The sequence below is a fragment of the Littorina saxatilis genome, linkage group LG9, assembly GCF_037325665.1.
Source record: "Littorina saxatilis isolate snail1 linkage group LG9, US_GU_Lsax_2.0, whole genome shotgun sequence".
Taxonomy (NCBI): Eukaryota; Metazoa; Mollusca; class Gastropoda; order Littorinimorpha; family Littorinidae; genus Littorina; species Littorina saxatilis.
In genome coordinates, this window is record NC_090253.1 from 33,359,944 (window position 1) to 33,387,478 (window position 27,535).

General features: G+C 44.0%; 1 protein-coding gene across 1 annotated transcript in view; it reads right to left on the reverse strand.

The window, feature by feature from the left end:
• Positions 1-27,535, reverse strand: part of LOC138977045 (uncharacterized) — a 100,855-nt gene that overhangs the window by 24,394 nt on the left and 48,926 nt on the right. Inside the window, exon 10 of the mRNA XM_070349949.1 lies at positions 2,860-2,978. Within this exon, the coding sequence (XP_070206050.1) occupies positions 2,860-2,978 (119 nt within the window). The remainder of the gene's footprint in view (positions 1-2,859; positions 2,979-27,535) is intronic.

Here is a 27,535-nt window from a genome sequence, read left to right on the forward strand (position 1 = left end):
AATACCTGGTGGACTGCTTGCACCAACTTGGAAAGGACAATTGTTTCTTTTCACCAAGAATGAAGGACACACTATGGTACCCCCATGAAGATATTCTGGCTGTCATCTCTGAGCCAGTTAAAAAAGATGGCTTCTCTGATCATTACACTGTAGATCTATTTGTATGGAATCATGTGCAAGAGAAGCTTTTCCGGAGACACACCCCGTTGCAGTCTAATGTGTTCACTCAACCTAGAGCTCGCTATCATAACAGACATTAAGTTCAAAGACGGTTACCTTTACACTTTTTCAGTCGTTCCTCTTGACTCGTTCAGTTTTATAAAAATGCCATGTGGAAAGGCATTCCAATTCTGCTTTTTGTTTGCTTAGTTTAATACCCAATTTTAAAAAAATGTAATTTTCAAACTTGCTTCCTTTTGTATGTGCAAATGTCTATCGTGTCACGAGCGTGTCCATCGTGTCACGAGCGTGTCCATCGTGTCACACTGCACACTAAGGCTTAATTTGCAAACCAAAGATGTTGTTTCATAATCAAGGGTTTTGGGTGCTTGTTGCCATCGTTGAGTTACTAGTAAAAAAAGTTTCACATAAATGTGTGCATTTGTTTCAGTTTTATGTGTGTTGACGTGTGCTGTGATTTATTACTTTTTCTTTCTACTCTATTATTTTCTGTAATCAATGCACTTTCTTTAAAACAAAACCCACATATTTTGATTTATTCCATTGAAGGCTGATCTGTGTGTTGTGTAACTGAAAAGAAATGGACTGAGTGATTAAATTTATCATAAAAAAAATAAAAAAAACTTGTCCGTGACACGACGGACATTTTCACATGTGTACATTTTTTCACATTTTTATATTTCTTCACATAGTTTTGTAAAAGTGGCAAGAAGCGACCTATGGAATACCCAATGTGTATAGTTCAACATAAAATTATTGCTGATTCCTTTGGTGAAGATTATTCCCCCCCGGTTTTTTTTTTCATTTTTGCCCCAAAATTGAAAACCCCTCATATCTTGTTTAACAATGACATTATAGCATGCTGAATGGTGTAGGTGTCATTCCTCTGAGAAGCCGTTCAAGGCGGTTTTTGAGGCCGTTTTAGTGGGTAATGAGACAAAAAAACGGTACATTTCAGTAGCTCCTCAACGCATTGCCTTCAAACTTTCGGTGATTTAATTGTGCTAACACATGTCGTAAAGTACGTACGGAATTTTAAGTCATTTGAGACATTAGGTCTGCTGTTATTTGCCATGCCAGAAAGAGTTGACGGTAGGTCTTTGCTGACTCATCAACAACAACAAAACAAAATGTTATCTTCAAGAACAATAACAGATGCGCCAAATACTCATTTTTTTTGTACATATTTTATCAGACATGGGTGGTATGAGGATTTCAACGCGAAAGTAGTCTTTAAGAAGTTGACTCATTCAGAGCACTGAGTGCAAATGTCGGCCTACGCCTTGCGAAGCTCACTGCTGACACGCTTAACTGATCATGGCTCTTGAAAGAGCATTTTCAAAGAATTTTTGTGTGCATTTAAACAAGTGCGCTGTGAACAACCACTGTTGAAAATGTTTTAAATTTAAGGGTAAATTGAAGCTTTCATTTGTCTTTATGCATGCTAATTTTACTTTTTTTTTCTGTTCAATCGATATCGGACACTGGTACATCTTTATTTTTAAAACTCTTTCTGGCATGTCGCATAACAGCAGAACAAATATCTCAAATGACTTGAGATTCCATGTGTAGTTTACGACATGTGTTAGCACAAACCACTGAAAGTTTGAAGTCAATGCGTTAAGGAGTTACTGAAATGTACCTTTTTTGGGTCTCATTACCCGCTAAAAGTCGGCTTCAAAAACTGCCTTTCATGCCTTCTGAGAGGATTGACACCTACACCGCTCAGCATGCCATAACGTCCATGTTAGACAAGATATGTGAACAAAACAGACTGTTTTGGATGCAGATTTGATTGTTCTGTCTATTGACATGCAAAACATGTTTCGGTTTAGTTGTTCTGATTTTTTTGTCGATTTTAACGCGAAAACCCTGATTTTGCGAATTTGATTCTGGGGGGTGTCTGTGTTATAGGTTCCACTGTATAGACACTACGTCATGTAAACTCAATCTGTTTTCTGAATAAGGTAGGGGAATAAATGGCCTTTTCAGTCATATACTGGGTTTTACAATCAACAGCCTCATCAGAAAGATCTGTCCTCAAAAGCATCTGCCTAGTTTTTTTTATGAAGGGTAGTATAGTGTATAGCTGTTAGTGGCAGGAGATAAGCATGGTAAAGGAGGACACTACATTCTGTGGTATTTTGGTATATTGGTACCGGAATTATGCAGGGTCCACAGTGTGAGCCCAAGCAAGTTACGGGGTGTTGCCTATCCCATGGTCTGTTCTGGATCCTGCTCCCTCCAGAAGATCTGAAGCCTGGGGCTGGTAGCAAAGCACAAAAATCCACCAGCATGGGTGCCCAAAAGCAAGCACATGCTGACTGAGGTGTAAATATGGTTTTCAGCTCAGCTTAGACCTGTTGTTAACAGCTAACCTGGGGCCAGCCTTTAGGGGGGGATGAATTTCATGATAAAGCAGTTACCCCCTAACCATGCTTATCTTCCGCCAATCCGTGCCCATTTCATGCCAAAACATTTACCTATGTTGCCTAATCTTATCAGTTAAGTAAATGTGAACTTGACCGATCATAAGTCTTATGTGTTTATAAGACCTGAGTTTTGTGAGACAGTCACAAAATAAGGTTTACATCGTCCTAGGCATCCAAATTCAATTTGCTATAGTAAAATCGTACATGTATGAACACTGACATCAGATCTTTTTTATGAACTTCTCACCTTTCTGATTCCAAATTTTGCTACCAGCATGGGATAGATCTTGATCTGAATAAACATAAGAGGAATAGACACTGCCCCCAGCGCAATTCCTATCTCGTCAGTTGAAAAAGCAAGGCCATCTGAAAAAATACAATTATAATTAAAATAACACCAATTGCTGTTTTTAAGAAAGGAATATTGGCCTTCTAGTGCAACCTACAATAAAAAGGTGGTCACTTTGTAACTTTATCAAATGAACGGCAGACAAGTTAAGACTTAGGTATATATATACAATCGCATCAACTTAGAATCAATTAGAAACACAGCTGTCCCATTTTTCCTTATTGTAATCTGCTTTGAAAGCCAGGTCAAGCGTAATTCTGTACAAGTAATTAATCTTCCAGACAAGTGAACCTACATTAGGATGGAGCAAGCTCAAGGGAGATCACCCTCATGGTAAGCCACAGTCAAAATCTGGGATGCCATTTGAGTCCAAACACATGGGTCGAATTATGGCAAAGTGTGTTTTTGTCTTAATGCACAAAAAGAATCATCATGAAGAGGTGAGACACAACACAAATGATGCATGCAGAAACTGGCCCTCGGATAGTCTGAAATTCGAAAGAGAAAGAAAAATAACTCCAGGTACCTTCTACTTTTAAATAATGTTAATTGTCATATTTGTAACTACCTACGGATGTGAAAAATTCTTTTTGTTTGTGAAAAAAACTCAAATGTTTGCTCCTACATCCCATATAGTGCCAATTAAAGCTATGTTTTCCAAATAGCGGTGCGGCGGCAGCAGCAGCAGCGACAAAAAGGCTGGCTGCAGGCGAATTTTAGTATTCGTGGCTGCATTAATCCTTAGGCTGGTTGTCGCGACGTATACGGTCACCTGGTTGTCACGACATATGTCGCGCTACTGGCTCAGTCTGTTTGGTCGGTTCCGATTACCTCCCATGGATGCGAAAACCTATATGACCGTTTTTCTTTATTTTTCTCTCTGTTAATTCATCAGTGGCTATGTAACATGTGTTACAGAATTGCACCAGTGTAAGGGTTAAAAGTGGTGCGGCAGGCGTTTTTTTCTGTCTTTTTTTGCTTGACTTCTGATGATGAATCGGTCAAAAACTCACACAACCATGCTGTATTTAAGGTCAACTATATTTGAAGCTACTTATGTTGGTGAGAAAATTGAAAAAACAAAAACCCGCTTGTATTTCAACAAAAAGCTTAACAAGAAGGGCAAAGCCCATACGACTCACATGCTTGACCTTGACATGACCTTGACCTTCAGGGTCAAGGTCAAATAACTAAACCTAGCAATGACATACACTAAGAACTGCTTTACACATTTTTCCTACCAAAATACATGTGACCTTGACCCAAGGTCAAGGTCATCCAAGGTCATGCAACACAAAGCTGTTAATTCAAGACATAGGAAGTACAATGGTGCTTATTGGCTCTTTCTACCATGAGATATGGTCACTTTTAGTGGTTCACTACCTTATTTTGGTCACATTTCATAAGGGTCAAAGTGACCTTGACCTTGATCATATGTGACCAAATGTGTCTCATGATGAAAGCATAACATGTGCCCCACATAATTTTTAAGTTTGAAACAGTTATCTTCCATAGTTCAGGGTCAAGGTCACTTCAAAATATGTATACAATCCAACTTTAAAGGACCCTTGCGACCTTGACCTTGAAGCAAGGTCAACCAAACTGGTGTCCAAAGATAGGGCTTACATTGCCCTGTATAGCATACATAGCTAAGGTTGCCATTCTCGATAACTTCAGAAAAAAATGCGAAAATGTGAAAAATGGTCGTTTTTAAGACAACAATTACGGCCCCTGTGACCTTGAACTTGAAGTGAGGTCAAGTTGCCGCACATGTTTTTTGAGATCTTGTAACCATACACCATCAGGCCACATCAGGTGTTGATAGACTTAATAGTGTCCAAGAAATATCCAACGTTAAAGTTTTCCGGACGGACGGACGGACGGACGGATGGACGGACGGATGGACGGACGACTCGGGTGAGTACATAGACTCACTTTTGCTTCGCATGTGAGTCAAAAAGCGGAACAAACCCGATGGCTTTGACTACCTTTGAAGGAATTCTTGCTGGACGATGTTCAGCTCAGGGAATACATGTATCTAACCAAAAAAACAATGAAAATAGATTATAAACCTGGTTGTCGAGGATTTTGCGAAAGATATTGCCGCCGTCGCACATATGGAAACATTTGTTCTTTATTACTGTTGCGATAGTTTTTTTCTGCTGCCGCCACCTCGCCGCCACTGTTGTACCTCCTTCGCGTTGCTATATGGAAACATAGCTTATAAGAACTTTTAGACCATTAAATCACACAAAGTTTGTGTAATGGCTTTTGTGTGTGTGTGTGTGTGTGTGTGTGTGTGTGTGAATGTGTGTGTGTGTCTGTCTATGTCTATGTCTATCTGTCTGTGTCTGTCTGTTTGTGTCTGTGTATGTGTTAGTTTTATATATCAATTTATATCCCAGGAGCTGATTCTTTGTCTCCAATGTGAAAATATATATATCTGGTACATGTATCTGCACTCTGGCAAAACACATGCATGCACAACTGACCCTCTTTTTGGAAAGACTGGGAACAGACAAACCGAGTACATGTACACATGTGCATGAAATAATCTCAGCGAAGCTGGAGGTATCCCACAAACGCTATACTGTAATCGACTTGAGAAATGTTCATGCCGTTAATACATGATAAAGAAGGATTCTTAGTGACCTAACTTAGGCTACAGTTGGGGATGGAAGTTCACCAAAAATTGGGAACATACTAACTAAAATACGGCGGGTGCCGACTAATTCTTCGATTTTTGATCCACCGCCACCCAGGGCCGCTTGTTGGGGTGGAAATTCCGAGACTACAGCAATATATTCGCGCAAGCATATGACGTCAAGATGCTTTGACGTCAATGCAGTGTGACGTCATCCCCTCTCTTGCGACTTTCTCTCGAGCGCGTGTGTTTGCATGTTTGTGTGCACATGTGTTATTTTGTGTGTGTGTGTGTGTGTGTGTGTGTGTGTGTGTGTGTGAGTGAATCACTGAATGTGTGTTGGTGTTGGAGTGTGTGTCTATGTGTGTGTGTATGTGTGTGTGTGTGCGTGTTCATGTAAGGGTGTATGTGTTAGGGAGGCCCACTGTCCCAAGCGTGAATAGTGCACAGAAGGCATTTTTTAGAGTGCTGTAAACAGCTTCAAAATTAAGCAATGTTCTTATAGTTCAGGTTTGAAATGTAAAAGTACTTATAGAATTGCTGTGCAAAGTTTGAAGCCTGTTAGAATTATACATTTGGAGGTATTGGACTGTAAAGTCAGGCAAATATGCGATTTTTTCACAACTGGGAAGTTCTGTACAGGGCGACAAATTAAAAAAAGCAAAAAGAAATGACCTTTTCGGTTTTATTTTATAAAACAGATTGCAGCAACCACAAATGTATCACAGTTGAACCAATAAATGCAATAAAAAGGGTTTTATAGCCGATTGCAATTTTAGGCTATATTGACGTCATCACACGAAATTTAAAAAACGCGAACAAGCAAATCTTCAGTGGTTTTACAGGTAAATATGTCATACGATATATCAAATTGAAGATCTCTTTGTGTACAATCTAGCTGTCATACTTTTGATGCTGTATAATCAAAACTTTACAACTTAAGCTTGAAAATCAATATTTTCAAAAATAATAAATTTAAAATAAAAACTATAAAATGTATTAATGTTCCGCAATGTCAATCTTTAAAAACATTTGTAACCTCACATTTTAGCATATTTCCACACATTGAATGATAATAATTTTACTTCCAAACAAGAAAACACTAACTACAGCACAAGTTTGCAGTTATGCGTTATATTTTAATCTGCCTGACTGAAAATGTGTGCGTTTCTTCCTTAACCTGTATATCCGCGATTATATAGCAAATTATGTGTATGTAAGTGTGTATATATCCATGTATGCAGGTATGTATGTGTGTATGTATGTGTATGTATGTACGCTTATGTGTGTATGTGAATATCTCTCTCTTTCTATCTCTCTCTCTCTCTCTTTCTATCTCTCTCTCTCTCTCTCTCTCTCTCTCTCATACACCCCCACACACACAATATCTGTTATCCTTGTTGCGGTGCAATTAAGGTAAGGTATCCAGCATGACACAATCCCCAGCAATGCAATAATGACACAAACAACATATTTTCAACAAAAAAACTTTCACAGCAAAACAGAAATTGTCTAATCAATGAAATGTAACAAATACAATTGCAGAACAGAACAAAGAAACATTTAAAATATAACATCAGGTATTTAGCGCCAAAAAGTCAGATCATTAGTTATGAGAAGCAATTAAGAACAATAAACAATTCAGCGCCATAAAAGTCATTTGAAGTCATCAGTCACACTTTACTGAATTTCAAAAATCGTCGGGAAATGAATTCAGCATTATAACAATACCATCAATAAACACACAAGCATGAAGATGAAACAGAACAGACCGAAATTGTAGCACAGAATTGAATTCTGCAAACATATCGCGATCAAAGAAGAACACCAGGTGACTAAGTGTATTAAAGCTATCGTTAAACAGACATTACACATTCAATGAGATGTACCTACAGATCAGGTAATTCGTGCTACATGTACAAAACCCAGTGCGGATCATATTCTAAAAGACATCGAGATATTACTAAATTATACAGTACTTCAGCGCCATACTTCTCTTCTTCTTCTTCTGCGTTCATGGGCTAAAACTCCCACGTTCACTCATGTTTTTGCACTAGTGGGTTTGTACGTGTATGGCCGTTTTTACCCCGCCATTTAGGCAGCCATACGCCGCTTTCGGAGGAAGCATGCTGGATATGTTCGTGTTCCTATAACCCACCGAACTTCTGACATGGATTACAGGATCTTTTCCGTGCGCACTTAGTCTTGTGCTTGCGTGTACAATCCCCGGCGAAAGAAACGCAACGCATTCGCGCCCATTGTTCCGAGTGATTTTTCGTCATTTTCAAATTGTCGTAAAATGTGAACCAGATAAGATAAATCAAAACGAAAAACAGATTCGTAGAGGATATTTTACTGGCTCTACGACAAATGCATAGTATTTAATCGTTTTTATCTTTTACTTGTTTATAAATTGTGTTATACAGGGTAGGGGTCAAGCGAGTCGTGATTGCAAGCAAACGTGTCTCTTCAACATGCTACACAAATCGTAAAAATAAATATATTTTTTTAACAAGGTAAAGACATTTTTGGAGGAAATTCATTTCTCAACAACACAATTTAATTAGAATTATTCGCCAAAGCGTTTAAGACTAAAAATGTTTAAGCAAAGATCACGTAGACATTTGGCCACAAATAGCACCTGTTTTTCAAAGAAATCATCACGTCGATTCCGTGCGAATGAGCTTTTGCCAAACAACCCTTTGTAACACTGTCAAAGTGATCTTTGATAATATTTTGAAGTCTTAAACAATAAGCCATTAGCAGGTCTGCACATAAGTTGACCTGGGAGATGGAAAACATCTCCACACTTAACCCACCAGGCGGCCGCGACCGGGATTCGAACCCTCGACCTTCCGATTAAGGTTGAAACGCTACCTTTTGTTTGAGTAACCCAAGATGCACGCTTGACTTGGAAGAAGCCACATATTGCAGCCACAGAGGCAACAGCGATTAACAAATTCGCACTAACGGAATGAGAGCGAAGAGATATGTGTCTATGTGCACGTGTGTCTGTCTGTATTCATGTGTGTGTGTATGTTTGTGTTCGTGTGTGCGTGAGTATGTATGCATGTGTGTATGTGTCTGTCTGTCTTTGTGATTCTGGATCAAAATGTATGTGTTTGAGTTTGTGTGTGTGTGTGTGTGTGTGTGTGTGTGTTTGTGTGTGTGTGTGTGTGTGTGTGTGTTTGTGTGTGTGTGTGTGTGTGTTTTGTGAGAGAACGTTTTACCGAGAATTTACTTTGCAAAGCGAGTATCTACAGCTAGGTTACTGCGAAAAGGGCTTCTGTGTGCTGATCGGTCCTGTGAAGCAATCCATGTTGCAGTGAGGTAGCTACGTGTTTTGTCCACGTGTTTTAAACCGGAATTTTGTCCCCCAACAAACCCTCTCCTTGGGTCTGTTAATCGGTCCTGTGAAGCAATCCATGTTGCAGTGAGGTAGCTACGTGTTTTGTCCACGTGTTTTAAACCGGAATTTCATTGTCCCCCAACAAACCTTCTCCTTGGGTCTGTTAATTTTGCTGGGTCACGGGGTCCTGCGTGTCGTGAATAGCCTGTTTCTGATAATAATACTTGTGGCGAAGGCGAGTCATATGTAAGCAAAATTGCTGTTCTTGTTAGATCTGTTCACTATAACTGATGGATCTATTCAAGGCCGCGTCGCGGAGAAAAAAAAATCATTACCACAGCTGGAAGGCTCGGTTATTCTTTTTAAAGATGTTGCTAATTCGTTGATCTAACTTTGGTGGGGAGTTGACAAACCTAAAATTATAACATATTTTCCTGTGACATTTCACGGCATGCCTTGATTCAGCCTTCGGCGGTGAAACAGTTGAAAAGCGTTTTAATTTAATCGCTAGGCGAAGTCCAACAAATCTACATCAGGATGAGAACAGACTTCTGGATAGATCTTTTGCAGAGATCTTTCACTACACAATATATTTTCTGTTTAAAATAAGTTTTCTTTGCGAGCTCGTGGAAAATAGGCGATAATTTCGAATTTCGGCTTGTCGCGACGTCAAGTTTTTCACTGTGCATACTCTGATACCGGTGCGTCCCGCTACTGAACACTGCGTAACTGATTCAGCTTTTGTATGACTGCGAGAGTTGATCAGCTTTGGGTTTTTTCACTTCAATCGCTTGTCAAGGTCAAGCCAAAGCACATACTGATGAGAACAAATGTACTAAACTTACTCTTGAGATCACTGAGAAGAAAGATCGAGCGACTTCCTAAAACGCATGTGTTTAAAAGAAAACACTGTGTTCAGAATAAACCCTTTCAACGACGTAATGATATATTTTGTAAGTTGCTCCTTTGAACATATAATAACAGAAAGTTGATTGTATCGCACGCAAAATTTCATGAATCTGGTGAGCATATCTTTCCTTTGCGAGTCTTTGGAACTGGGGCGATAATTTGGAGTGTCTCAGCTTGCCGCGACGTCATGCAAATAGTTGTATCACTCTGTAAATGACTAGATTCAGCCTTCGGCGGCGCAGCCGTTGGATAATCGCTTCACTTCAATCGATTGGCCCGGTCAAAGTATAGCCCGTATTGATGAGAAATGATGTTCTTCTTGTAGATTAGCCTTTTAAGATTAATGAGAGAAAAGAGCGATTTCCAAAAACGCCTGTGTCAAAACAAAAACACTGTGTTCAGAATCAACTATATTCACAACATATTAATAATAATTATGAGTCGCTCTGCGGAATATATAATTACAAAGGATTGATCTGATGGTATGCAAAATGTCATTAAACTGCGTCTAATACTTTTTTCTTGCGAGATCTCAGAACATACGCGATTCGGCCTTGGACGGCGCAAAAGTTGAAATATTGCTTCACTTCAATCGGTTGGCCCGGTTAAAGTAATGCACACATTGATTAGATAAGACATTGTCCTGGTAGATTGGCCTTTTAAAATTATTGACAGAAAAGAGCGATTTCCAGAAACATCTGTGTAAAAAGTAAAACACTGTGTTCAGAACCCACCCTTTTTCAAGACGTTAATAACATTTTGATAAGTCGCTCTTTCACATACATCATAACAAAGGGTTGATCTTATGCCACACTAAATTTCAGTATTGTACTTTAAACAGTTTTTCTTCGCGCGCTCTTGGAACTTGGGTGACGATTTCGAGTGTTCCGCTTGCCGCGACGTCAAATAGCTTTTTCCCTGTACACCGCGTCTGCGGCTAAGTCCGAAGCGAGAGATAGCGTTTTGGGGCAAGTTCGGGACTTGTTTTACTCATGAACCAAAAACAGCACGTTCACATACCAACAATCATTCAAAAGAACAACAACTGGAGAAACCCTTGCAAGTTGTTTGACGTTTTTAAAATATTTATTTAGCCTTTTAAATCTTCAGAGAAAAGTAAAAAAAAATCACGGCTGTGGCCGCCATTTTGGATTTTCTCTGTGGGCCTCCCTATATGTGTTCAACTATACATGTATGTGCATGACTATGAGGTTGTGCTTTGTGTGCATGAATGTTGCGTGTGTGTGTGAGTGTGTGTGTGCGTGTGTGTGTGAGTGTGTGTGTGAGTGTGTGAGTGTGAGTGTGTGTGTGTGTGTTGGTGTTGTGTGTGTGTGTGTGTGTGTGTGTGTACGTACGTACGTACGTACGTACGTACGTACGTACGCGTGGTCTATCACTTTGTCACTATTTCTTTCTCTTTGTATATATTTGTATTTAAAGTGCGTGGTCTATCACTTTGTCACTATTTCTTTCTCTTTGTATATATTTGTATTTAAAGTGCTCTCTCTCTCTCTCTCTCTCTCTCTCTCTCTCAAACTGTCTCTCTCTCTGAGTCTCTGTTGCCTTTCTGAAAGGGGTGTGGGTTTGAGTGTGTGTGTGGGGGGTATGGGGGTGTATGTAAGAGTTTGTGTGCTTGCGTCTGTGTGTGTGTGTTTGTAGTTGAGAGTGTGTGTGTGTGTGTGTGTGTGTGTGTGTGTGTGTGTGTGTGTGTGTGTGTGTGTGTGTGTGTGTGTGTGTGTGTGTGTGTGTGTGTGTGTGTGTGTGTGTGTGTGCATTGGTGTGTATTTGCATGTGTGAGTGTGTACATGTATGTCTCTGTGTGTGTGTGTGTGTGTGTGTGTGTGTGTGGGTGGGTGTGGGTGTGGGTGTGTGGGTGTGTGGGTGTGTGTGTATGTGTGTGTGTGAGAGAGAGAGAGAGAGAGAGAGAGAGAGAGAGAGAGAGAGAGAAAGAGAGAGAGAGAGAGACAGCGAGAGAGAGAGAGAAAGAGAGATAGACGATTTGTACTTGCTTGGGGTATGCAGTGCCTTGGCATTGCACTTCTACTTAATTCATATATATATGTATAGGTTACAACACGAGTGGTTTTTTATATGGCTTGTATTTCAGTCAAGACCCAGCGGATGAATATCATCGGGAGACACGAGCCTCTGGCGAGTGGCTCTCGATTGATATTCCCGCTGAGTCTTGACTGAAATACAAGCCATATAAAACAAGAAATTCCTCCGAGGTAGGAAAATCACCCCCGTCCTTACCATTCTCACTGCCACCAACTGAGAAGGTTATTTCCCTTTGACCATTAATATGTCCCTCTATAAGTCCTTGTAGAATCTTAATCCACCAATAACTCCCTAACCGTGTGTTTGACTGGTCCCAATTTTTGTAAGGACCGTCTCAGGAATGTATAGAAACTGTTCACCAAGTTTGGTGACGATCGGTCCGTTCATTCTTGAGATCTATATGCGAACACAAACACACAAACAAACACATCGACCGAATCCTATACACACCCCTATACCGGGGGTGTAAAAACCACGAGTGTTGTAATCTGTATATCCCATTCTACCATCAAACACAAAGTGTAGACTACTAGCGGCACTGTTGCGATCTGTGGAGAGTGAAACAGTGGTGCCAGCGAGACTTGGCCCTTTTGCAACCTTAAAACTAAGTGACCATCGCTGAAAAAAATAAAACGAATGAGTGCATCGATAAGTACGCGGTAACACTACTTTCAGACCATTTAAAAGCTTTAAGTAAAGGTTCATAAGTTGCAAGAAAGTAATGAAGTCGTATAGAAATCAATTTAGTTGAAGCGCACAATTCTTTTGTTTTGCGTTTCAGGTCGGCAGAACGGGCGAAACCGGGTTGGCACCCATTTGGCTTACTCGATTCAGAATCGATTCCACGTTGTTTTTCTCGAACGTATTATTATACAATCAGGCTTATTGACAGAGAAGCAAATTTTAGGGAACAAATATGTTTTAGATTTAACCATTTGCTCCCTATTTGAAATGTATCTATGTGATCAACTGTTTTGCGAGTGTGTTTGCATGGATTAATCTAAACTGGTATGGGTGTGAGGAAAACGGGACCAAGTTGGTGAAGTCGCGAATTGCTGACACCAAGTCTGTCACCGCCGATTGATTGCATTTTGAAGGAATTTGACTGGATTACGGAAAAATGCACACATGTTAAGTTCTTGGATACCTTCATCGCCAATGTGGACTTACTGCAGAGCCAGGCAAAAGAGTAGACTTGCTCGCAAAATACGTGAAACAGCCGATGTTTGATACGAAGCGAAGCCACCCCAAACCATGCAGGTAAGGAGGCTTCTCGGTCCCGCTACGCATGACACCAGACCAGTGTTGTTGCTTTGAGTTTGACTAACAAACTCGAAACTCGAAAATTTTTAATTAAATTTTCATTTGATTAATATACTTACCCGAATCACATGGGTAGCATTGACACACTTGGAGATGCCTAGGTCTGATAAAAGCTACCCGTCTAGGTATAAGGGAAGCAACCCCAACTAAAAAAGTGACAGCACCATGGTACTTGCCACACTAGGTTGCCTCCCCTTAGGGTGAGCTACGTCACTATTGGTGCCTGGTCCACGTGATACACAGATCAATCGACTTATAGAATACTAAGAAACTATAAAGCGGGGCAGGCGGGAGGGAATTACCCATGTGATTCGGGTAAGTATATTAATCAAATGAAAATTTAATTAAAAATTTTCGATTAAATTACATATTCTTACTCTGAATCACATGATTAGCAGATAACTCCAACAAGGTGGTGGGTAAGATCAAAAAGTTCAAACTCACTCTAAAGTTCTGGAGAGACATCCTCCAGCTGCCACCAAGGCAGTAATGGACCGAGATCCATACTGCCAGACGGCAGCAATGTCTCCCTACGAAAACTGATAAAGACAAAAGCCGAGCGCCAGTAAGCTGTGCGCAGGACGTCATCCAACCTCCTAGACCGTAAAACGGCCGAGGAGGAGGCCCAGGCCCTGGAAAATGAGCTCGGGCCGAGCCTAGGGGAAAGATAGCAGATAGCTACGCCAAGGCGGAGGGAAAGAAAATCCCTTGCCAAAAACTGGCCCACTGCCAAAAGTCAGGAAAGGACCCGGTGAGAAAGAAAACATCTAACTCACTCTAAAACCCTTGCCAGGAACTGGCCCACTGCCAAATGACAGAAAGAGGACCGAGAACCATCCTGATTGACAGCCGCAATGTCGCTCAGGCAAAAAATGCGAAAGACGGCATCAGAGAGCCGGTAAGCCGTGCCCAGCACTTCTTCCAATCTCCTGAACCGTAAAACAGTCCGGAAAAAGACCCAAGCCTTGAATAAAACCCGAGCCGAGTAGAGGGGAAGACAAGCTGACCCCCCCCCCCCCCCTTTCTATTGGAAGGAAATGCTAATGGCCTGGAAAATCTCCGTGAGTAAGAGTCCAACTCAATGAGAAAAACTCAAAAGGAGACGGTCACCAGTCGCCCTCTACCAGTCCCTGCGAAAGCAGAGAGAGGGGTAAAAAGAGGAAGCAGCGACCTAAGATAGTGCGTAAGCACCGGAAAGCGGAAACCGCCGTGGCCAAAGCTTGATGTGACCGGTGACCCTAAACGAAATGACAAAAAGTCAGTGTTCGCAGAGCAGTCTGCTTGTAGGTAATTGAATGAAACTCAAAAACCTAAACCAGAAAACAAGACTGGGAAGGAAAACGGAAAACCGTGAAGCCAACCAGCCATAAGACTCCCTGAACAAGAGTTCTCAGGGAAAAGGCCCGAAGTAAAATTCGCGGCAGACCAAACCCAGAAAAAATTCCTGAGTTTAGCTGAAAAGCCAAAACGCGTCTGATTACCTCGGAACCGAGCGTCAGACACGGAAAACAACTGGCAAGCGTCCGTAATAGTTGCAAGTGGTAGAAGGGAGCCGTAACAGGCAACCCAAACCACCGGAAGTCGCCCCGACTCGCCTCATGCCAGGATGAGGGAGAAGGGGGAGACACAAATTCTAGGGACACCGTAGTCGCCCGTGCCAGTCAAGAGACTATTACCCGGGCTAAGGCTGAGAGCCGTAACGCCCGTAGACCAGCCATAAAAGATGCTGGACTAAAAGCCCGCACCCAGAAAACCGGAACATTAACTAGACCTCTGCCGAAAGGAGAGGGTTAGCCAATAAAGCTGAGAAAGTGATAGGCCACAAGAAAGGCTCCTCACCGTGCATTGCCAAAACCAATGCAAACTCAGGAAAAACTGAATGTAACTTCCGAGGCCAACTCAAGTAAACCTTAAGTTTGGACGAAACACTCGAGCAAGTCCGATCGCTAGAGAAAGACAGAGTCCAACTCGGCGAAAGACCCACTAGGACCGAGTCCATAAAAACACACAACAGCCACCCCCGCCAACGGGAGGAATGGCTGTTGCGCCAGCATAGGCTAAAAAACCAGGATGCCCTAAGGCCAGCTGTTGTTCCAATACCGACTACAACGTCTGAGAAAGAACAACCTCTCCGGTTAACGCCTGAGCTGAGGACTTAGCCTGAAAGGGCTGAGTCTGCCTAAGCAGAGCCTGTATTGCTGCTTCAAACCTTGAAGAGCAAAGGAAGAGACCTGAAGGTCCCTATGAGTCTCTATCTCCTACCTCCTGACCTCCCAAGCCAGGAGGCCTAAGAGAGACCCATCCACAAAGGGTGAAGAACTAAGGGAGTTTCTCGTTGATACCGCATAAAGCTAGGCATGGGAGAGAAACAGATCCCGTCTGTACATGACCGAAAGGACAATGTGCAGAGAGGACAACCTCCTCTGTTCTAAATTCACCCTAGCAAAGGTGGATAAAGCGTCCCCTGCGTCCTGCTCTTTACTGAGTGTAAAGGTCACCAAGGGCTCCGTCAAGGAGTGTCTCCGAAAAGGAAGCGAGTTCCAAAAGCTGTCTGCCCATTTCCTCCGGGGGGAAGAGAGTCCGCTCAGAGAGCTAGGGACTGAAATTGTTCCCCGAAGGCTTCGTACAACCGAAGGGGTTCCGGCGTGACCAGCAAAGGTGCACGCGGAAGGGCAAACGGCGACAGCAAATTCCGGGACGTCTTGGGCAAAGGCAACTTCCTCTGAGCCGCTAATGGCCCGAAAGAAGAAGCCTGCGCAGGAGAGGCAGGCCAAACCCGTGCTAATTCCATAGCTGGCCATGAGGACAGTAAAGGAACCGGCACTAGAGGCAGCCGCTGCCGGAAGCCAAGGGTTTGGTAAAGCTGGGAGAGAGTAAAACGGCCGCCAAAGGAGAAACCTTAAAACGGACGTAGCCTTCCCTCTCTCTCGCCGACTGGGAACCAGTCCTTATCGAAAAGGCATCTGCAGACGCAATTTCGACAAATAAACCCTTTCCAGGTAAGATCTGGAAGTGACTTCCTCCACCGCTTCAAGAGCAACCTTGACACGGGACGAAAACCCTCGGGAGCGTCTGATACCCTCAACCGAACGAGAGTCCGACATGGTAAGTGAAGGGGCTGGCTAAAAGGCCATAAGAGCCCGAGACAGACGCTGAGCGGGGGAGGCCGGAGCCTGAAGCCCTTTTCTGCCAGTCAACGGCCCAACCTCACCCCTGACTAAGAGGAGGATGAGAGGCGTCGAAGACCAAAGGCACAGGGAGTGAGGAGATCAGCAGAACCCACCACTGAAGTGTGTGGTAGCTGCTAATCCGCCTGAGGCAGGAAGCCTGCAAGCCCAAAGGGCAAAACCGTGTCCCACATCGCCGACGACCAAGAGGAAGTGACGGGAATGAAACCGGAAACGCCGGGAGGAGCCGGGAGTGCAGCAGACACAGAGGCACCATGCCAGAGCTGGTGCTGCACAAACTGATGGCTGAAGCCCGGTAACCAATAGGTAAACCCTAGGCCCGAAACGGCAGGGACAGTGACATGTTCGCTGCCGAAGGACCTATACTTCCGACAAGCGCCGGAAGCGCGACTGTCGCGGGCGACTGCTGACAAAATTCTAGGCTCAAACCGGATGGGACCATAGCTGGTCCACTAACTGGTGAGCCCACACTTCCGGCCGGAGCCAGAATCGCAGCTGCCGTGTACAACTGCCGCCGTAAGACAAGGCTCAAACCGAACGTGACAGTAGCCTGTGCACTAACCAGTGAACCTACGCTTCCAGCCGGAACCGGGAGCACAGCTGTCGCGTACGACTGCTGCCGTAGGGCAAGGCTCGAAACCGGAACGTGACAGCAGTCTGTGCACTCACCAGTGAACCTACACTTCCGGTCGGAACCGGAAGCGGCGCTGTCGCGGACGACTGCTGAAGTAGGGCAAGGCTCAAACCAGAAGTGACAGTAGCCTGTGCACTAACCAGTGAACCTACACTTCCGGCCAGAACCGGAAGCTCAGCTGTCGCGGACGACTGCTGACGTAGGGTAAGGCTCCAACCGGACATGACAGCAGCCTGTGCACTGACCGGTGAACCTATACTTCCGGCCGGAACCGGAAGCGCAGCTGCCGCGGGCGACTGCTGACGTAAGGCAAGGCTCGAACCGGACGTGACAGCAGCCTGAACACTAGCCGGTGAACCTTTTACTTCCGGCCGAAGCCGGAAGCAGCTGTCGCGGACGACTGCTGACGTAGGGTAAGGCTCAAACCGGACGTGACAACAGCCTGTTCACTACCGGTGAACCTACACTTCCGGCCGGAACCGGAAGCGCAGCTGCCGCGGACGACTGCTGACGTAAGGCAAGGCTCGAACCGGACGTGAACGTAGTCTGATCACTAGCCAGTGAGCCTTTTACTTCCGGCCTAAGCCGGAAGCAGCTGTCGCGGACGACTGCTGACGTAAGGCGAGGTTCGAGCCGGACGTGAACGTAGTCTGATCACTAGCCGGTGAACCTCTGCTTCCGGGAACCGGAAGCGCAGCTGCCGTAAACGGCTGCTGCAGACACCAACCTTGCTGTGGCCGGATCCCCGGAGGGACATGCACTGTTGCGCTACCACAAGCGGAAGGCAACAAATGCCGGCCAGGAAGAGGAGAAGAAGGTCCCCGCGGGACCGTCCAGAAAAGTCACGGCGGACAGCAGCCTGGTCCAGAGAAGACCCGGAGTCTGAAGGCACAGGCATCAAAAGACGCCAAGGAGAGAACGTCACCTAACCCCCAGGCGGGGGGCAGAGCTGGCGACGATTTCCAACCGCGGCAAAGCCTCGCGAACGAGGGAATCTATTTCTGGAAATAAGCAACAGATAAGAGTAGACCCCAGAGCACTAGACTCTGGAGCCGAAACAGTCGTAAAAACGACAGCCTTAGAGGCAAAGACGGACGGCTGAGAGCCAGACGGCAAATCGTCCGTAGCAGAAATTGGCACAGAAAAACGTAAAAATTTAATCCTGTGCCAAACAACCACGACAGAGTTCTTCAAAAGAAGAAGATGCTGAGGATTAGAGCTTAGCAGGACCCAAGCCCTAACCCTCGGCCTTAGCTCCCTCTAATTCTCATTGACGGCCATGTAAACGCCGAGAGAAAAATAAACAAACAACTGAAACTAGCAAAGTCCGAACGGACACAAACATTTCAGAAGCAAGCAAAGAGGGCCGCTAAAACCAGCTTAGGAGCTACCGAAGGCAGCTAAACGACAAGCTATACAAAGAGTTAAGCGTCCGAGTACGGACGAAAAAATCAACATAGCAAACAACAACGTGCTAGCAAAAAAATGGCGACCAAGAAGGAAGCCACAACCACTGAAAATAGCCAAGTCCGAACGGACGCAAACATTTCAGAAGCAAGCACGCAAACAAACTAACACAAGCGTAGTAGCTACCAAAGGCAGCTAAACAACAAGCTACAGAAGCGTTAAGCGTCCGAGGACAGACGAAAACATCAACATAGCAAACAACAACATGCTAGCGAAAAATGGCGACCAAGGAGGAAGCCACAACTACTGAAATTAACCAAGTCCGTACGGACGCAAACATTTCAGAAGCAAGCACGCAAACAAGCTAACACAAGCGTAGTAGCCACCAAAGGCAGCTAAACCACATGCTACAAAAGCGTTAAGCGTCCGAGAACGGACGAAAAGACGTCAACATAGCAAACGCCACGTGTTAGCAAAATGGCGACTAAAAGGAAGCCAACAGCCACTGAGAACTTCAAAGTCCAACAGACGTAAGAAATTCTCAGCCGAAGACAAAAACAAGTCAAAGACTATAAGGAAAGATCTCACCAGCTGCAAAGCCAGCAAGAAGACGGGAGCCGTGGCCGGTGGGTGTCAGCAGACACAAAAACAGCCAGAGCAAAGCAAAACACGACCTGTCCTCTCAAGTGATAGAAGTCGATTGATCTGTGTATCACGTGGACCAGGCACCAATAGTGACGTAGCTCACCCTAAGGGGAGGCAACCTAGTGTGGCAAGTACCATGGTGCTGTCACTTTTTTAGTTGGGGTTGCTTCCCTTATACCTAGACGGGTAGCTTTTATCAGACCTAGGCATCTCCAAGTGTGTCAATGCTACCCATGTGATTCGGAGTAAGAATATGTAATTTAATGTCATTTAAAGCATGAGCCAAATGTGTATTGATTGTGTGATTAGGGCTTCTATTATCTGTGCTCCCTAGCTTCTGTCAGTTCCCACACCGACACTGCTGACAGACCTGTGTGACAGACTCTCACAAACAGTCGTCTGATACGATGCAAGGGAGGGTACTCGTTTTTTTGTTTTGGTTTGTAGCCATGGGCATTGTGATAGTGTTCGACTGTTCAAACTAGTGTTATGCACGTGTTAATAAAACTGCGGATAGAACTCTTTAGCAGCAAAGCAATTAAGAGTGTATTACAATCTATTTGTTTGGCGCAAGGTCAAAGGTCGGGAGGAAAGTAGTTCTTTGCCCAAATCGGAATCTGCACTATCATATATTTTTGGAGTCCATGATGTATTTATTGAGCTATAAAAATACAACATATATACCCATACTGAAGTAACAGAGACAAAGAAGGGAGGTCATGGGATATATATATATATATATACTAGCAGTTAAGCCCGGCTTCGCCCGGGAGTAAGCGGAGCCCTGTAGCAATTTAAGACGCTCGCTATCCCATTATGATTAGCTTTACCTCCTTTGTTTGGATACAAAAAAAGAGTTATCTCCCTTACCTTCTAGAAATTTCCGCAACTGTCCAGTTAATTATTCATTCTTCATTTCTTCCCCTCATAGGAGCAATAGCGAGTCTCTAATATCACTGGCATGATGTGCTTGCTACAGGTGAACAGTAGGCACTGAACTGGTCTTGCACCATATAGGCTGTATTCAATAAATGGGAGGTCCATAATCTGAGAAAGGAAACAATGAATCAAGAAACTAAAACCCAGGTGCACATCTGCGGCACCTAGGGAGTGTACGTGCACACTATCTTGTTCCTGCCTCTTGCCATCTCAGAGGTATGGCGACCACAGACAAAAAAGAGTTATCTCCCTTACCTTCTAGAAATTTCCGGAACTGTCCAGTTAATTTTTCATTCTTCATTTCTTCCCCTCATAGGAGCAATAGCGAGTCTCTAATATCACTGGCATGATGTGCTTGCTACAGGTGAACAGTAGGCACTGAACTGGTCTTGCACCATATAGGCTGTATTCAATAAATCTGAGGTCCATAATCTGAGAAAGGAAACAATGAATCAAGAAACTAAAACCCAGGTGCACATCTGCGGCACTATCTTGTTCCTGCCTCTTGCCATCTCAGAGGTATGGCGACCACAGACAAAAAAAGAGTTATCTCCCTTACCTTCTAGAAATTTCCGGAACTGTCCAGTTAATTTTTCATTCTTCATTTCTTCCCCTCATAGGAGCAATAGCGAGTCTCTAATATCACTGGCATGATGTGCTTGCTACAGGTGAACAGTAGGCACTGAACTGGTCTTGCACCATATAGGCTGTATTCAATAAATGAGAGGTCCATAATCTGAGAAAGGAAACAATGAATCAAGAAACTAAAACCCAGGTGCACATCTGCGGCACTATCTTGTTCCTGCCTCTTGCCATCTCAGAGGTATGGCGACCACAGACAAAAAAGAGTTATCTCCCTTACCTTCTAGAAATTTCCGGAACTGTCCAGTTAATTTTTCATTCTTCATTTCTTCCCCTCATAGGAGCAATAGCGAGTCTCTAATATCACTGGCATGATGTGCTTGCTACAGGTGAACAGTAGGCACTGAACTGGTCTTGCACCATATAGGCTGTATTCAATAAATGGGAGGTCCATAATCTGAGAAAGGAAACAATGAATCAAGAAACTAAAACCCAGGTGCACATCTGCGGCACTTATAGGGAGTGTACGTGCACACTATCTTGTTCCTGCCTCTTGCCATCTCAGAGGTATGGCGACCACAGACAAAAAAGAGTTATCTCCCTTACCTTCTAGAAATTTCCGGAACTGTCCAGTTAATTTTTCATTCTTCATTTCTTCCCCTCATAGGAGCAATAGCGAGTCTCTAATATCACTGGCATGATGTGCTTGCTACAGGTGAACAGTAGGCACTGAACTGGTCTTGCACCATATAGGCTGTATTCAATAAATGGGAGGTCCATAATCTGAGAAAGGAAACAATGAATCAAGAAACTAAAACCCAGGTGCACATCTGCGGCACTATCTTGTTCCTGCCTCTTGCCATCTCAGAGGTATGGCGACCACAGACAAAAAAGAGTTATCTCCCTTACCTTCTAGAAATTTCCGGAACTGTCCAGTTAATTTTTCATTCTTCATTTCTTCCCCTCATAGGAGCAATAGCGAGTCTCTAATATCACTGGCATGATGTGCTTGCTACAGGTGAACAGTAGGCACTGAACTGGTCTTGCACCATATAGGCTGTATTCAATAAATGAGAGGTCCATAATCTGAGAAAGGAAACAATGAATCAAGAAACTAAAACCCAGGTGCACATCTGCGGCACTATCTTGTTCCTGCCTCTTGCCATCTCAGAGGTATGGCGACCACAGACAAAAAAGAGTTATCTCCCTTACCTTCTAGAAATTTCCGGAACTGTCCAGTTAATTTTTCATTCTTCATTTCTTCCCCTCATAGGAGCAATAGCGAGTCTCTAATATCACTGGCATGATGTGCTTGCTACAGGTGAACAGTAGGCACTGAACTGGTCTTGCACCATATGGGCTGTATTCAATAAATGAGAGGTCCATAATCTGAGAAAGGAAACAATGAATCAAGAAACTAAAACCCAGGTGCACATCTGCGGCACTATCTTGTTCCTGCCTCTTGCCATCTCAGAGGTATGGCGACCACAGACAAAAAAGAGTTATCTCCCTTACCTTCTAGAAATTTCCGGAACTGTCCAGTTAATTTTTCATTCTTCATTTCTTCCCCTCATAGGAGCAATAGCGAGTCTCTAATATCACTGGCATGATGTGCTTGCTACAGGTGAACAGTAGGCACTGAACTGGTCTTGCACCATATAGGCTGTATTCAATAAATCTGAGGTCCATAATCTGAGAAAGGAAACAATGAATCAAGAAACTAAAACCCAGGTGCACATCTGCGGCACTATCTTGTTCCTGCCTCTTGCCATCTCAGAGGTATGGCGACCACAGACAAAAAAGAGTTATCTCCCTTACCTTCTAGAAATTTCCGGAACTGTCCAGTTAATTTTTCATTCTTCATTTCTTCCCCTCATAGGAGCAATAGCGAGTCTCTAATATCACTGGCATGATGTGCTTGCTACAGGTGAACAGTAGGCACTGAACTGGTCTTGCACCATATAGGCTGTATTCAATAAATGAGAGGTCCATAATCTGAGAAAGGAAACAATGAATCAAGAAACTAAAACCCAGGTGCACATCTGCGGCACTATCTTGTTCCTGCCTCTTGCCATCTCAGAGGTATGGCGACCACAGACAAAAAAGAGTTATCTCCCTTACCTTCTAGAAATTTCCGGAACTGTCCAGTTACTTTTTCATTCTTCATTTCTTCCCCTCATAGGAGCAATAGCGAGTCTCTAATATCACTGGCATGATGTGCTTGCTACAGGTGAACAGTAGGCACTGAACTGGTCTTGCACCATATAGGCTGTATTCAATAAATGGGAGGTCCATAATCTGAGAAAGGAAACAATGAATCAAGAAACTAAAACCCAGGTGCACATCTGCGGCACTTAGGGAGTGTACGTGCACACTATCTTGTTCCTGCCTCTTGCCATCTCAGAGGTATGGCGACCACAACAATAAAGAGTTATACTGTTCAAAAAAAGAAACGCATAGTTGCTACTTGCCAAATTTGTTTTATTTTTCGAAAAAATTAACAGAAAATCCAATATTTAGATTATTTGTTTGAAATTTGGTATGGACACAGTTGAATGCACACACAGTTCATTTGCATCTTCAAATCAATCAGTCAATCAATATGATTGGGTGCCGAGGCTGTCAAGTCAGTAGGGGGTGTGACTGCCTTGAGCAGCAACAACTGCCCGGCACCTTCTGGGCATGGACTGGATCAGATGCCGGATATCTTGCTGTGGGATGGTGTCCCACTCCTCCTGAAGTGCCTGCAATAGATCGCGGTGATTTGCCGGCGCTTCTTCTCGCCTGCGCACACGTCTGTCCAATTCATCCCAGAGGTGTTCTATCGGGTTCATGTCTGGCGACATGGATGGCCAGGGAAGCACCTGGACATGGTGGTCGGTGAGGAACTGGGTGGTGAGTCGTGCTGTGTGCGGGCGAGCGTTGTCCTGCTGGAATATGGCATCCTGGTCAGCCAGAAGAGGAAGGGCGTGTGGGCGCAGAATTTCCTCCACGTATCGCTGGGCAGTTATGCGCCCTTGGACGTGCACCAGGGTGCTCCTTCCAGCGGTATTGATCGCCCCCCACACCATGACGCCTCCACCACCATGAACGGGTGCCTCATCCACACAGTTGGGCGCGTAACGTTCGTTTACTCTCCGGTAGACCCTCCTCCGACCATCATGTCGCTGGAGCAGGAAGTAGGACTCGTCGCTGAACCACACGTGTCTCCAGTGATTCCGGACGGTCCATCGAAGGTGCTGGTTGCCCCACTGCACTCGGTTCTGGCGATGGCGGCGGGTGAGGACAGCTCCTCTGTGAGGTCTGCGAGCTCTCAAACCAGCTTCATGCAGGCGGTTCCGCACGGTCTGGTCCGATAATCGGTGTGGCCCGGGGAGAGCCTGGACAGAAGATGAGGCCGACAGGAAACGATTCTGGAGGTGGCGGAGCCGTATGAAGCGGTCGTGAGCAGCAGTTGTCGCCCTTGGTCTTCCCGCTCGTGGCAAGTCAGCAACGGAGCCAGTGGCTTGAAACCTGACCCACAGTCTACTGATGGTGCTCTGGGACACGTGGAAGTGCCTGGCGATTGCACTTTGACTTTGGCCTGCTTGTAAACGACCCAATGCAATTTGGCGGTCTTCTCTGCTCAATCGGGCCATCTTTCGTCGCTGAATTGTCGTCTGATTTCTTTGTGGCGAACAATCCGCTTTTATGGGTTTTGGAAGACATGGTGAGAGCTCAATATTCCCCGAGTTTCACGAGATTACACTGAAGCATGACGAGTGGTCATGCCAAATGAGCAATTTTGACATTGTAGCCACTGATAACGCATGCGTCACGTGCAGAGCTCACTTGTGGCAATGGACGAAAGGTCGACGACCAGATAAACATTTTCTGCAGTTTGGTGGATATCCTTGTAGCCATATAACTAAATTATCCAAATATTACAAGCTATGCGTTTCTTTTTTTGAACAGTATATCTCCCTTACCTTCTAGAAATTTCCGGAACTGTCCAGTTAATTTTTCATTCTTCATTTCTTCCCCTCATAGGAGCAATAGCGAGTCTCTAATATCACTGGCATGATGTGCTTGCTACAGGTGAACAGTAGGCACTGAACTGGTCTTGCACCATATAGGCTGTATTCAATAAATGGGAGGTCCATAATCTGAGAAAGGAAACAATGAATCAAGAAACTAAAACCCAGGTGCACATCTGCGGCACTATCTTGTTCCTGCCTCTTGCCATCTCAGAGGTATGGCGACCACAGACAAAAAAGAGTTATCTCCCTTACCTTCTAGAAATTTCCGGAACTGTCCAGTTAATTTTTCATTCTTCATTTCTTCCCCTCATAGGAGCAATAGCGAGTCTCTAATATCACTGGCATGATGTGCTTGCTACAGGTGAACAGTAGGCACTGAACTGGTCTTGCACCATATAGGCTGTATTCAATAAATCTGAGGTCCATAATCTGAGAAAGGAAACAATGAATCAAGAAACTAAAACCCAGGTGCACATCTGCGGCACTATCTTGTTCCTGCCTCTTGCCATTCTCAGAGGTATGGCGACCACAGACAAAAAAGAGTTATCTCCCTTACCTTCTAGAAATTTCCGGAACTGTCCAGTTAATTTTTCATTCTTCATTTCTTCCCCTCATAGGAGCAATAGCGAGTCTCTAATATCACTGGCATGATGTGCTTGCTACAGGTGAACAGTAGGCACTGAACTGGTCTTGCACCATATAGGCTGTATTCAATAAATGAGAGGTCCATAATCTGAGAAAGGAAACAATGAATCAAGAAACTAAAACCCAGGTGCACATCTGCGGCACTATCTTGTTCCTGCCTCTTGCCATCTCAGAGGTATGGCGACCACAGACAAAAAAGAGTTATCTCCCTTACCTTCTAGAAATTTCCGGAACTGTCCAGTTAATTTTTCATTCTTCATTTCTTCCCCTCATAGGAGCAATAGCGAGTCTCTAATATCACTGGCATGATGTGCTTGCTACAGGTGAACAGTAGGCACTGAACTGGTCTTGCACCATATAGGCTGTATTCAATAAATGGGAGGTCCATAATCTGAGAAAGGAAACAATGAATCAAGAAACTAAAACCCAGGTGCACATCTGCGGCACTTAGGGAGTGTACGTGCACACTATCTTGTTCCTGCCTCTTGCCATCTCAGAGGTATGGCGACCACAGACAAAAAAGAGTTATCTCCCTTACCTTCTAGAAATTTCCGGAACTCTCCAGTTAATTTTTCATTCTTCATTTCTTCCCCTCATAGGAGCAATAGCGAGTCTCTAATATCACTGGCATGATGTGCTTGCTACAGGTGAACAGTAGGCACTGAACTGGTCTTGCACCATATAGGCTGTATTCAATAAATGGGAGGTCCATAATCTGAGAAAGGAAACAATGAATCAAGAAACTAAAACCCAGGTGCACATCTGCGGCACTATCTTGTTCCTGCCTCTTGCCATCTCAGAGGTATGGCGACCACAGACAAAAAAGAGTTATCTCCCTTACCTTCTAGAAATTTCCGGAACTGTCCAGTTAATTTTTCATTCTTCATTTCTTCCCCTCATAGGAGCAATAGCGAGTCTCTAATATCACTGGCATGATGTGCTTGCTACAGGTGAACAGTAGGCACTGAACTGGTCTTGCACCATATAGGCTGTATTCAATAAATCTGAGGTCCATAATCTGAGAAAGGAAACAATGAATCAAGAAACTAAAACCCAGGTGCACATCTGCGGCACTATCTTGTTCCTGCCTCTTGCCATCTCAGAGGTATGGCGACCACAGACAAAAAAAGAGTTATCTCCCTTACCTTCTAGAAATTTCCGGAACTGTCCAGTTAATTTTTCATTCTTCATTTCTTCCCCTCATAGGAGCAATAGCGAGTCTCTAATATCACTGGCATGATGTGCTTGCTACAGGTGAACAGTAGGCACTGAACTGGTCTTGCACCATATAGGCTGTATTCAATAAATGAGAGGTCCATAATCTGAGAAAGGAAACAATGAATCAAGAAACTAAAACCCAGGTGCACATCTGCGGCACTATCTTGTTCCTGCCTCTTGCCATCTCAGAGGTATGGCGACCACAGACAAAAAAGAGTTATCTCCCTTACCTTCTAGAAATTTCCGGAACTGTCCAGTTAATTTTTCATTCTTCATTTCTTCCCCTCATAGGAGCAATAGCGAGTCTCTAATATCACTGGCATGATGTGCTTGCTACAGGTGAACAGTAGGCACTGAACTGGTCTTGCACCATATAGGCTGTATTCAATAAATGGGAGGTCCATAATCTGAGAAAGGAAACAATGAATCAAGAAACTAAAACCCAGGTGCACATCTGCGGCACTTAGGGAGTGTACGTGCACACTATCTTGTTCCTGCCTCTTGCCATCTCAGAGGTATGGCGACCACAGACAAAAAAGAGTTATCTCCCTTACCTTCTAGAAATTTCCGGAACTGTCCAGTTAATTTTTCATTCTTCATTTCTTCCCCTCATAGGAGCAATAGCGAGTCTCTAATATCACTGGCATGATGTGCTTGCTACAGGTGAACAGTAGGCACTGAACTGGTCTTGCACCATATAGGCTGTATTCAATAAATGGGAGGTCCATAATCTGAGAAAGGAAACAATGAATCAAGAAACTAAAACCCAGGTGCACATCTGCGGCACTATCTTGTTCCTGCCTCTTGCCATCTCAGAGGTATGGCGACCACAGACAAAAAAGAGTTATCTCCCTTACCTTCTAGAAATTTCCGGAACTGTCCAGTTAATTTTTCATTCTTCATTTCTTCCCCTCATAGGAGCAATAGCGAGTCTCTAATATCACTGGCATGATGTGCTTGCTACAGGTGAACAGTAGGCACTGAACTGGTCTTGCACCATATAGGCTGTATTCA